This window comes from Cavenderia fasciculata (assembly GCF_000203815.1).
Source record: "Cavenderia fasciculata unplaced genomic scaffold Scf_Dfasci-G-b-285a01.f1-5, whole genome shotgun sequence".
In the NCBI taxonomy this organism is placed as follows: Eukaryota; Evosea; class Eumycetozoa; order Acytosteliales; family Cavenderiaceae; genus Cavenderia; species Cavenderia fasciculata.
In genome coordinates this window covers 616446-629689 of record NW_004457708.1, presented here as the reverse complement: position 1 = coordinate 629689, position 13244 = coordinate 616446, and the positions used below count along the sequence as shown (strand labels likewise).

Here is a 13244-nt window from a genome sequence, read left to right as displayed (position 1 = left end):
AATCTTTTTCTTTTCTTTTTTTTTTTTTTAATTGTCTATAATAACCTCCCTCTTTCCAAATCATAATAATAATACTAAACCAACAAACAAAACAAAACAAAACCAACTTCCACACGTAAATAATATAATAATTATTTAATTAATATTATATTATTAATGCCTCTCCAAAATGATAACAATAATAATAGTAATAGTAAATTGAACGATGAATATTAATATTAATAATATATTGATGTAATAATAGTAGTATGAATAAATAATAAAAAAACAATTCAACAACAACAAATAGAATGGATTTGATTTTTAATTTATGTTATTTATTTATTTTTAATATTTAAGATTGGTACTTTTTTTTGTTTTTTTTTAAGTAAACATTCTTGGAGCAATAGACATTGCCATAAGTTCTTGGAACAATAATTTGGCGGCGTATGGGATTTTAACTTGAGAGATTTGAGTCTTGTTCTTGCATCTTCTGCATTCAAAAGAGTTCTTTCTGAGATTGGCAATGGCAATGAGACCACAGATATCGCAAATGTGGACACGATAACTGTCAGATTGGTCAAAGAGACGTTCCTTGAGGAATTGAGCGGCACCGTGAGAAATCATACAATCACGCTCCATCTCTCCGAAACGAAGACCACCATCTCTGGAACGACCTTCTACGGGTTGACGGGTGAGAATTTGGACTGGACCTCTGGAACGAGAGTGAATCTTGTCATCGACCATATGCTTGAGACGTTGGTAGTAGGTTGGACCGATAAAGATTTGAGCGTCCATTCTACGACCAGTGTGACCGTTGTACATGACTTCATGACCGGTCATCTGGTAGCCAATCTTGTGGAGTGCTTGGGAAATGGCTTCAACAGTGACATCGGTGAATGGTGTGGCGTCACCTTCATCACCAGTGCTGGCAGACACCTTACCGAGCAGACATTCAATCAACTGACCAATAGTCATACGTGATGGAATAGCATGTGGATTGACGATAATATCGGGAACGACACCTTCGACGGTCCATGGAAGATCTTCTTGACGATATGCCATACCACAGGTACCCTTTTGTCCGTGACGCGATGAAAACTTGTCACCAATCTGTGGGGTACGCATGGAACGGACACGTACCTTGGTGAACTTGAGACCATCACCAGAGGTGGTGAGGACAACCTGATCAACAACACCATTCTCAGAGGAACGCATAGCAGTGGAACTGTCCTTTTTGCTTTGACGACGTGTCTTGGGACCGAGCTCGTCTTCTTGTGGTGGGAGTGGGGTGGTCTTACCAATGATAATATCATCACCAGTGACACGGATACCTGGGGCAACCAAACCATCTTCATCAATCTTTTCGTAGGATCCGTGACGCATACCGACTGTAGTATCACGATCGGGCTTTTCAAAGGTCTCTTCCATCAATGATGTCTGCTTCTTTTGCTCGTCCTTGTACGAACGGTAAAACATACTTCTAAACATACCTCTGTCGATGGCCGATTGATTGAGAATGACAGAATCTTCTTGGTTGTAGCCAGAGTAACAGGCAATGGCGACACACACGTTTTGACCGGCTGGCAACTCTCTGAAATGCAAGTACTCCATGGAACGGGTGGTAACGAGTGGCTTTTGTGGGTAAAAGAGCACATGTGCCATAGTATCCATACGTAGTTGGTAGTTGGTAATGTAGACTCCCATAGCCTGCTTACCCATAGCACTGTTGTGCACGAGGAAGTTGTCTCCACCAATAAACGAGTGGTTCTCGGATTCAGTGGTGATATCGGCAATCAAACAGTTGTCCATCTCGTCAATCGATGCAATTGGTACAAACACAGAGTAACCCTTGACTTGGACAGTAGATTTCCATTCAGAGAGTGAAACAACAGATGATTTGTTGTTGCTGTTGAATTGTTGGTATCTGAGATATTCAGAGGTAAGGCCAATTTCTATTAATTTGTTGTAATTGTAGGCGGTGGAAATTGTTGTAAAGTAATTGATGATATTTTGTGGTTGTAATTTTAATTTGATTTGATATTGTTGTTGAGATTCGGTGATTTCTACTTGTATTGAAAGATCTTTATACAATGATTCAATTTGTTTAATATAATGTTGATTGTCTGTAGTGTATAATGTTCCACTTTCTCCACCAGCTTGCAACGCCGAAAGATAAGAAGACTTGATTGATTTTGATGAAGAGTTGGATATCCATTGTGGAACCTGTTGTTGTTGTGATGATCCATCTTGCAAGGATGACAAGAGGTTGATCAAAGTTGATTGATTTTCAAACTCTAATGACCATAGACCCTTTAATTTTCCTTCTTTTAATTTTTTCAATGTACAATTGTTGTTGCTGTTGTTTTTTTCTTGAATCAAATCCAAATTGATCAAATCATTTTTAAATTCAATAGCTGACATTTTACTAGAGAAAATGATTGGTTGTTCGGAAGAGGAGACTTGTTTTGTCGAAGTCATGTAACCATACATCTTTGCAACAATTTCTAATTTCTGACCACTGAGTGGTAACAATCCCATTGACTTTAATTGCTTGGCCAAGACATTGTTCTTGGCAGAGACGAGGTGGGATGCGTCGATTTGTTGGTGTTGTGAATCGTTATATTTGGAGGACTGGTTGAGCAAACTGATGGCAAGGGTAGTCGTTTGACGATCAAACTTGTGGACGGGCGTCCATCCACGCTCGGTCATGAAAAGATGGTCGTGGGTGGCGGTAATGGCACGGCCCGAGACGGTGGTGATGCGACGGATGGGCTTGTCGGTTGGACGGACGTATTGGTTGACAACACGGGTGGTGCTCTGTACCATGGTCTGTGGATGGAAGGTGACGACGTACTCGCCGACCTTGACGTCCTTGATGGCACGCTTGCTGCCGTCGGCCATGGTGACCTGCTCGTCGATGCTGAGACACTGGTAGGTGTTTCTTGGCGACTGGTTGTGATCGGGGAAGGGAATAATCGAGCAACAAATACCGAGAATCATCGATGGATGAATCTCACAATGTGTGTAGTTGTGTGTGACGGTTTCAGTGTGCGATTGGATCAAATCACTTGGATTCATACCAATCATAACAGTCTCTTCTTCTTCGGTATCAATGTACTCGATGAGACCGCTGGTGATGAGATCCATCCACTTGTAGTCGGGGTTGACAATCAAGTTTTGGATATGCGACTTTTTGATGAGCAACTTGGAGTCACGTACGACAAACAGTGGACGACAACAACGACCGGCGTCGGTGTAGAGACGGATCTCCTTTTCACGGATATCACGAACGATTGAAACTTCGACAGACACATCACCACAGCCTCTGAGTGTACGGAGAGTCTTGAGGAGATGGTCGGGTTGCTTGTTGATACCGACCCACATACCGTTGACGAAAATCTTGGTGGCGTTTAAGATGGACGACGGATCGGTGATTTCCTCGAGGTTTTCAGTCGACCACTCTTCGAGAAACTCTAAAATGGGCTCGGACGCACTGCCGACGGAAATATAGGCCATCATGGCCAAATTCTTGACGAGACCACAGGCTTGACCTTCGGGTGTCTCGGATGGACACACGATACCCCAATGAGTGTTGTGGAGCTGACGTGGCTTGGCCAACTTACCCTCTCTTCCAATGGGAGTATTGAGACGTCTCAAATGAGACAAGGTCGAAGCAAACGTCAATCTATTCAATACCTGAGCGACACCAGCTCTAGCACCTGAATGAGCTGCACCCCAATTACCAGTAGCCAATGAATATTTAAGGCCAGATGTAATAGTCTTTGGTTTAATTGCACTAATTGGTGTAAATTCTTTTCCTTTATCAATACACTTAAAATGGAAATTAAAATTAATAAATAAATGATTATTTGTTTGTGTTTCTTTTTCTCGCTTACTCTTTGTAACCACATTCTAACATCTTTCGTTAATTTTTTGAATAGTTGACGGAAAAGTGTACCTAGAAGTGGACCGGCAAGATCAAGTCTCTTGTTTGCAAAATGATCACGATCATCGAGTGGACGACGTTCGAGGGCAGCCAATAAGAGTCTGTGAACAATGTAACCGAAATAGTAAGCCTTTTTGGTTTCAAAGTACTCTTCGACCGAGACGTGAGGAAGCATTTCCTTTTGCAAGACTTCACGAGCAAATTTGATACGATGGTCACGTGTTCCGACGGTGCTACCACGCTTACCGAGATAATCGAGAGCAACCTCTTGGTTTTGAATGACAAACGATTCTTCCAAAGAGGGACGCATCAAGTCCATCAACTGAGCATCAGAGAAATCGTAGCAAATGTGTTCCAAAATATCCTTGTCGGCGACAAAACCGAGGGCACGAAAGATGACGACGATGGGTACATCCATCTTGATGTATGGGATGGTGGCCTTGATACCTGATGGGCCCTTGGACGACTTTTGGAGCATCTTGACGTACATTGTCGAGGTGGGTCTGCTACCAGTCTCTTGACAGGAACGGATTTCAGCAACGTACGAGTATTTAGAGGGAGGTGTCTTTTTAAAGACATAGACGTGGTTGTGTGACATCTTTTCCTGAGCAATCAGCACCTTTTCAGAGCCGTTAATCACAAAATAACCACCTTGGTCAAATGGGCATTCACCCATCATAGCCAAATCAGTGTCACTCGTGTCACCATCACCAGATAGAATACAATATTTCGATCTCAACATGATTGGCACCTTTCCAATGAAAATCTTTTCCAATGCCTCTTCCTCGACCGATTGCTTTGTTGTCAGTGTCTTGGTAATATCGACATACAATGGTGCTGAATATGTTAAATTACGAATACGTGCTTGATTGGGTGTAATCGATTGTGTCAAACCATCAATATCACTTGTTGGTTTAGATAAATAAATTTGACCAAATTTAATTGAAAATGTTGTATACTAAAAAGTAAACAGAATAGAAATATTAATCTCTCATTGTATTGAATAGTTGTTGTTGTTGTTGTTGTCGGGGTCCTTACATTATGAGCTTGTGATTGACCAGGTTGATGTTGAGTTTCTGGTTTGAGAGTGATTGGAGGTGATTCATCGATAATATCTTGCATAGTATTTTGAATAAATTCATCAAAGGAATCTAATTGTTGTCTTACAAGACCCTTTTCTTGAAAGTAGGAACTAATAACTGTCCATGCATCCTCTTGAACAATTTCCTCACTTCCATTGATCATATCTGTAATTTGTAGTAAGATAAGATGATAATATAATAATCGTTAGCTTCTCTTTTTGATCATTCTATCATCTTTTTAAAAACTTTATAATATATTGTAATATGTCCATACCCTCATCATCATTCATATTATATTCTGCCATGATTTATGTATATGTATGTATTTTTGTTTGGTTTGTATTTTATATTTTGTTGAAAAAGAAGAAGAAGAAAGAAAAAGAAAAGAATAAATAAATAAAAAGATATCTATCTATCTATAAATAATTATAGAAAGAATGAAATGAAGAAGAAGATGAAGAAGAAGAAGAAGATGTATGTCGATTGTACTACTACTTGTATTAGTGTACTATTGTTTCTATCTTTCTTTTTGTTGTCAGCTGATATATATTATATTACAACAGTTCTATTCTAGAGTTTGTTGTAGTTGATAAGATCGGCTGATTGATAGATTTGATTGATTGATTGATTGATTGTGGGAATTGAATTGTACAAAGAGAATGAATGTATATAATCGCGTAAATATCTATCTATCTATATTAACAATCTATCTATCTATCCTTATTCTATCTCTCAATCAATATCACGAATAACTGTGTTCATGCAGTTGATCTTCCTTTTGAGCTCATTTTAGTTTTTTTTTTTTTTTTTTTTTTATCATTTTTTTTAAATTTTTTTTCTCACAACACAACGAATCAGTTTCATTAATGAATTTTCGATTAGTTTACATTATAATTATAATTGGTGGTTCATTTGTTTATTTCCGATTTGGGAATAAGTAACTCAACTAAACTACTATATTCCATTTCCATTTGATAGTAAACTTTGATTATTACGGTTGTACGGACTATTGAGAGCATTTGGGTTTGGCGCATACACAAATTGCTTTCTGACACATGTCGTCCAAAACATCAAGATCATTATATCCTTTTCATAGACACAATTAATAATCTGCATAAATTTCTGTAATCTCTTGTCACTAACATCTTCAATAATTGATCTAACTCCATAAAATGCTTTTGTTTTGCTGCAAATATTAAATAAATATTAATAAATAGTAAACAAAACAATATTATATTAATAGTTTACATACTTGATCCATTCTTCTTTAATATTTAATAAATGAATTCTTTCAACTTCGGGAGGATAGTTTTGTAGGATGACATATTCTATTGCACTACCCATCGAAGAGGTGTATTTGGGTCCGCTAAAGGAGATTTCAATGGTGGAGCGGTCGGGATGGTCAATATCCTCGGGTTCTTTGGAGCTGTCGTAGTAGTCAATGTCGACGATGGCAATGACGGTACGATCGACGTGACGTGGGATGACAACGTTGGGTGCCAGTCCCACAATATTACATTCCCAAATCTCTTTGAAGGTTTCAGAGTACATGCAGACGGTCATGCATTCCGAGGGTGCAAGATCGACCAGACAGTTGATGAGTGACCCCACCAACGCGGCATTTTGACCACGCACGAGTACTTGGTTGCCGACGACAACGTTGTAGATGAGTGCCGACACTGATGCCTCGCCGACAATCTTGCACACCTGCCCGAGCGACTCGACACGCTCCTCTACCACGGGGAAGGCAGCCCGTCGCAGCTTGGCGTCGAGCATAGCACGCAAGGTCGGTGCTTCACCCTCGATATTTCGACGATCGACATAATGGTGGAGTAGTCGCTCCATCACAAGACGTTGCTCGTCCAAGAGAGCGGGTGGACGTCCAACCAACCTATAGAATCGCATTCTACAAGTCGCTAGAATCGACGCAAACGATCGATGCAACCGAGTAAACAAGTGGGTGTCTTCGGCAAGCTCGGGTAGTGGCTTGAGGGTGGTCGTGCGCACACCACGTCTGTAGAGAACGGTGGTTTGTGAATTGGGCTGTTGCGATCGTTCACGGTTATACACTATTTCTGTTCGTTGTTTGATTTCGTGTGCCAACCGTTGAAAGCACGACACTACCCATCCAAAGTATCCAACCAGACATGCAGAGTCACCCAACATAAACAAAAAGCCGTACCATCGGGCAGACCCTCTTGCACGACTGTCATTGACCTTGAACATGTACGACAAAAAGCAACCGTCGCTACTCCCAATCAGCACCGGTCCTTCTCTACCCGGCACCAACTCGCAGCTCAAACTACGCACACACGCACTTCTAATACCACTATAACTATTGTTACTCGGTTGATGTGTCGATATGTAAAACAACGATCCTTCATATTTATCTTGTGAAACTAATCCGCTTCCTTGTGGTATACTTGAACATGTTGGACATTTTGTTGGTGTAGTTGAAGTTGATGAGGTTGAAGTAGACGCAGTTGATGTAGTACTACTAACAGTATTACTATCATTTGATATGATGATTGGATAGATTGATGTTACTTTGGTAACAGCAGGTGTTAAATCAGCCATATTCATACTCTTTGAGTAACTACTACTACTCTCGAGATCGGGATGATGATGATGATTGTTGTTGTTTGCATCTTCATTAACTTGGTATTGTTGGAATGAAGAATCAGAGAATAAATTAGGTAATGTTGTATGTATATTCTTTTGTGAAGTGTTTGTTGTATTATTATTATTCGTTGATGTTGATGATTCTTCTTCTAAATCCAAACCATTCATTTTAATGACATTATTATCATCTTCGTCTTCGTCATCAGTGTGATGACTATGCCCATTTAAATGACTGTGTCCGTTGAGATGGCTATGTGAATGACTATGATGGTGATGATGATGAGGAGGAGATGTACTAGTCGTGTTTGGTGATACATATTCCGACTGAGTCGTAAACACTACCGAAGGGCCATGTGTTTCACAGAAATGTGTTAATACTAATGATTCTGAATGATTGTCTGTTGGTAATTTAACTGTTATCATATTCTCTTAAATGATTATAAATAATGTAGTAATGGGTATGAAAGAAGAGGGTGAGGAGGATGGGTATGTACAAGAGTCAGAGATGATGATGATAGACTAGCTTTTGTATTCTATGGTACAAGGTTGATGATATTAATGGTAATGGTATATATATATATAGATTATGTAGATTATATACAATAGAGATGAAATGAGTTATTATTCTCTCATTTGTGTATGTATATAAACGTAAATGAATAAATTAGAATATTCATTGTTTCTTAAGTCATAGCTCACAAGCAAGTCGGCTGGCTCACTATTTTTTATTAATAAATTTTTAATAATCACTAGTTAATAATAGTTGTATAATATGTACTTGTAGAACCAGATAATCATTCATTAATCTAATCTACATTGATTAGTTTGTATTCTAATTTATTCATCACCACTTGTAATGTATGTATGTCATTATGTCATTTAATACAATGTTTTGAACCATCAACTGACAATCAGAAATTATTACGATCTTAGATATAAAGTACTGTACATTGCCGTTGTTGTTGGAGTAACATATATCCAACCATTTATTTATTGTGTAAAGAAAGTTGATAGTTGATAGGAGATAGGATGGATATCAATATATTTAAAAGTGTAATCAATAGTAGGGTTATCTTTAAGACTATCTTGGTCCAGATGAAAAAGATACAGATTATGCAACCAGCTGTATCCTATTCAGCGAGCAGACCTTTGTATCATAGGTACTCTGAATTCAATGATATCGGAGCACTACTATCGACAGAGGAATCGACCAATCTACTCAAATACAAGTTTGCACGTGGTGATACAAGTAAACTTACTTTTGAACCAACCCAACGATTCTACTATATATTATTTCATGCCGAACTATCACTGCAACTCAAGATTATCGACTTTTTGGGCGAGGCTATATATGATCCCAATGCATTCCATTACATGTCATCGTTTAAAATGCACCACCAAGTGTACATCAAATTCTTGGACTATTTCAGAGACAAAAAGGACAAGGTGACGTATATGGGGTCGGCCATTCTCGCAAGAAACCCTGTCACCCCCGTCGAGGTATACCAGTCTTTGTTGGGACCAAACAAATCATTGTTGTCCCATTTCCCATTCCCAGACGCATTCTTTATGGTGGCTACCAAAGAACTAGTCGAACAAGTCAAATGGTCGGAGCAAGCAACCAGACTATTTGAAAGGAGTAGGATTGAAAAGATGTTGGAAAAGTTTACCTTTTTGGCTGATATTGGTCAAAACGATTATGTGACACTGGTGGTAGAGTCGGTCACTCTTGTCTACAACGATAATCATAGTTATCGTTTTGTACCATTTAATCTTGAACAAAAGAGAACAGAGTATGGTAATCAATTGGGATCGACATCATTGGAAAAGATTGATTTGTTGGTACTGCTGGATTTGTGTAGTTTGTATGGTATAACACAGCTTCCAATACAAGGGTTAATGCGTGCAGTGTATACACTCGACGATATCAAGTTGCTTTGTATCGTGTTGGATCATCCAATCGTACGATCAAATAGAGGACCCCTCATAGAGTACTCTAGTCACACCACGGGATTAGAAACATTCAAACAAATGTCTACTATTCCCAAACTACGAGAAAAACTATTCAACTATGCAGCCAACACACTTGAAAAAGTAAAGTTTATGCATATAGAGATGGAGTATGAATTCACTGCCTCCTCACTATCGACCGTTTGCAAATGGAAAAACAGAGAGATGTTTTATTATGTTCTCGAGAATATTGCAGACAAGTCGCCGGCATTCCTCAACACACATGTCGATAATATATACCAAGTCTTGCAAGGACGACATACCCAACCCACAGCCGAAGAGCGTGTTGGTCATATCGACCTCATCGAACATTTGGTTGAAAAGAGGTATCTCACACTCGTTCCAAAATATTATGCGTGCTATCCACTTGTCCAAAGCAAACGACTCCGAACATTGTGTCTAGACCACCTCTCCAATCTCACGGGCGACGAGTTCTACACCAAGATACTACCAACCATTATATCACAGGCATCGACACTTGGTATGATCGACACGGTTCAAGATATCGTTGAAACCAACTGGCCAGCACTTCAAATTACAACCAACAAGTCACTTGCTCGTGTATGTCTTAATTCATTGACTGGTAATTCCCCCAATACTCATCACTTGATTATTAAAATGCTTGATGTGGTTGATATCACTCCAGTGGAGCTACTTCAGGTGGTTTCAAGAGGTGGAGGAGTAAAGGTAATCCTTTACCTATTGGACAAACACCTTGGCAAGGAAATCAACGAACTATACACAGTCGATATGTTAAACAAGCTAATTAACAATGGACACCTCGATGGATTTATTCAAGTAATGAAATACCTCCATGAAAAAAAGAAAGAGTATGACGGATTACTCCATCGATTGGTCAATAAGATTGATATCCGTGATGCATTTAAAGCAGGTCATCACAATGTCATCCATTACTACATGCGTCTCCATTATCTATACAAAGATGCTGGTCATCGTCGTCGATTCTACATCAATGTGTTCAAAGTCAAAAGTCTTAGGAGAATGATCAGTATTCTCGTTGAAGCAAATGAATTTATTTTAATCCAAGATCTCATCGACAAGTATGACCAACGTGCCAACATCACTGCAATCATCCAAAAACCACATCCCCGTAGCCAAAGATTAAACAGTCAACATCCACAAAGATTCCTTAGATATTCTAAATTAATAAAGTTGATTCACTAAACTAAACTAAACTAAACTAAATAATAGTAATAAATACTAATTAATTCATTTATTTACTTTTTTCAAAGGAAAAATCTCTAAATCATGTGCAAAGATATTTCATTTTATTTCATACCAACATGTCACAAAGAATACAACAAGATAAATAATAATAATAATAAGATGGATATAAATACATTTAGAAATGTATTCAATAATCGGTATATCATCAATACGATCATGTGTCACATGGTAAAGATCAGAGATTTCATACCAGTCGTTCAAAGTAATCAAGTTCACGTGAGGAAGTTTCATCGGTACTCTGAATTCAATGATATAGGAGTATTACTATCAAAGGAAGAATCAAACAATCTACTCAAATACAAGTTTGCACGTGGTGATACAAGTAAACTGAAGTTTGAACCAACACAACAGTTTTATTCTTCATTGTTTCGTGCAACCGATGTATCATTACAACACCAGATCATCGACTTTTTGGGTGATGCTTTCTATCTAGAAGCATACCGGTACATGAAATTGGTAGATATACATCATAGTGTATTCATCAAGTTATTGGACTATTATAGAGATAATATTAATGTATTGGAGGAGTCAAAGTCTCCACTATCAAATAGTTCAATCATCTTGTCAGAAGAAGTATATCATTCATTGTTGGGACCAAACAAATCGCTGGCTTGTTATTTCACAGAAACATTCTTTTTGGTAACAACAACAAAAGAAGAAGAAGATCAAACTATTAAACTAGTTAAATTGTCAGATACTGAAGAGACAACAATATTGTTAGACAAGATTGTAATTGGAGGAATGTTGGTAAAATTTATGAACAATAATGAAATTGTTGGTAAAATAGATAATTATATATCACGTATAGTAGAGTCTATAACTACTACCTACAACGATAATCTTCATCATCACGATCATGATAGTGATACACCAAAGATTAATCTTTCACAAAAGAGAACAGAGTATGGCCATTTATTGGATTCAAAGTCATTGGAAAAGATTGATTTATTGGTACTGTTAGACTTGTGTAATCTATTTTATGTAACTATTCCATCAATACAAGAGTTTATGGCAGTGGTTTATAAACTAGATGATATCAAGTTGATTCGATTAGTATTGGATCATCTAATCATTCGATCATATGAAGCACCTTTAATAGGGTACTCGAGTTGCTATGTTGGATTAGAAACATTTAAATTAATGTCTACCATTCCATTGTTTAAAGACAATCTATTTAATTGGGCTGCCAATACTCTTGAAAAAGTAAAGTATATGCATACAGAGATGGGGTACCAATTCACTGCCCTGTCACTATCAACATTTTGCATGTACACTTGGCGTAATAGAGAGGTTGAACCTATAGTATTTTACTATATTCTAGAGCATATTCCAGACAAGTCACCTGGATTCCTAAACCTACATTCCGAGACAATATACAGGTACCTAAAAGGAGACTATACAAAGAAAACAAGTCAACAACGAATTGGACATATTGACCTCATCGAACATTTATTTGTACATGGGTATCTCACTGTTAATCCACAATTTGCAATGTATCTACTTGTCCAAAGCAAACGATTACGAACATTGTATATTGGCCCACTCATGGATAAACAATTATCACCAGACACCAATCATCTTTCATTTGTCATTGCAAGGATCATTCGAATTGCATCTATACTTGGTATGACAGAAACACTCCTAGATATAGTCGATACGTATTGGCAAGTATTTAAAATCAACAATACACTTGCACGTAAATGTCTCATTGAATTATTTGACAATACATCTAAAACAAACCAAGTGATTGTTAGATTACTTGGTATTGTTGAAATCAATTCATTGGAATTACTTCAATATGTTGCGGGTGGTGGACAAGAAGACACAGTCATAGACATTTTAAATAACCCTAACCAAACCCTTATTGACAAGGATGGTATCAAACATGACCTCCACCTTCAAGTCATTAAAGTGCTCAACACACTTTTCGAGAATGAACAGCTTCAAGAGTTTACTCAAGTGATGAAATTTATTCATCAATACAAGTATCTTGGATTACTTAGTCAATTAATCAACCAAGTTGATGTTGGATCAGCATTTAGAGAAGGTCGTCATCAAGTCATTGAATATTACATGCGTCTCCATTATCTATACAAAGACCGTGTTCAAAGAAGTCAGTTTTACATTAATGTATTCAGGGTAAAGAGTCTAAGACAAATGATTGAATTATTAGTTGCAAGAAACAGGTTTATTATTGTCCAACATCTCATTGACAAGTATGACAGTCGTGCCAACATCACTTCCATCCTTGAAAAATCAACTAGTTCTCATTCAAAAAGATTCCTCAAATATTCTAAAGCAATAAAGTCTGTAGTCCATTAATGTTTACCCATTAAATATTATTTGTATATCCA

General features: G+C 37.8%; 4 protein-coding genes across 4 annotated transcripts; 2 read left to right on the top strand and 2 right to left on the bottom strand.

Moving 5' to 3' along the window:
• Positions 1-363: 363 nt before the first annotated feature.
• On the bottom strand, positions 364-5315 carry rpb2 (RNA polymerase II core subunit; the record flags this gene model as incomplete). The annotated part of the gene is made up of 4 exons (XM_004366292.1): positions 364-3813; positions 3879-4886; positions 4967-5175; positions 5285-5315. 4 exons carry the CDS (start codon positions 5313-5315, stop codon positions 364-366), a joined length of 4698 nt encoding a protein of 1565 aa, XP_004366349.1.
• A 649-nt stretch (positions 5316-5964) lies between these two features.
• On the bottom strand, positions 5965-8055 carry DFA_03938 (uncharacterized protein; the record flags this gene model as incomplete). Its single annotated transcript, XM_004366291.1, has 3 exons — positions 5965-6196; positions 6263-6901; positions 7079-8055. The coding sequence occupies 3 exons, from the start codon at positions 8053-8055 to the stop codon at positions 5965-5967; spliced, it is 1848 nt and encodes a 615-aa protein (XP_004366348.1).
• Positions 8056-8245: 190 nt separating this feature from the next.
• Positions 8246-10827, top strand: DFA_03937 (uncharacterized protein; the record flags this gene model as incomplete). Its single annotated transcript, XM_004366290.1, has 3 exons — positions 8246-8273; positions 8457-8490; positions 8685-10827. The coding sequence occupies 3 exons, from the start codon at positions 8246-8248 to the stop codon at positions 10825-10827; spliced, it is 2205 nt and encodes a 734-aa protein (XP_004366347.1).
• An 84-nt stretch (positions 10828-10911) lies between these two features.
• Positions 10912-13212, top strand: DFA_03936 (uncharacterized protein; the record flags this gene model as incomplete). Its single annotated transcript, XM_004366289.1, has 1 exon — positions 10912-13212. The coding sequence occupies one exon, from the start codon at positions 10912-10914 to the stop codon at positions 13210-13212; it is 2301 nt and encodes a 766-aa protein (XP_004366346.1).
• Between the last annotated feature and the right edge of the window lie 32 nt (positions 13213-13244).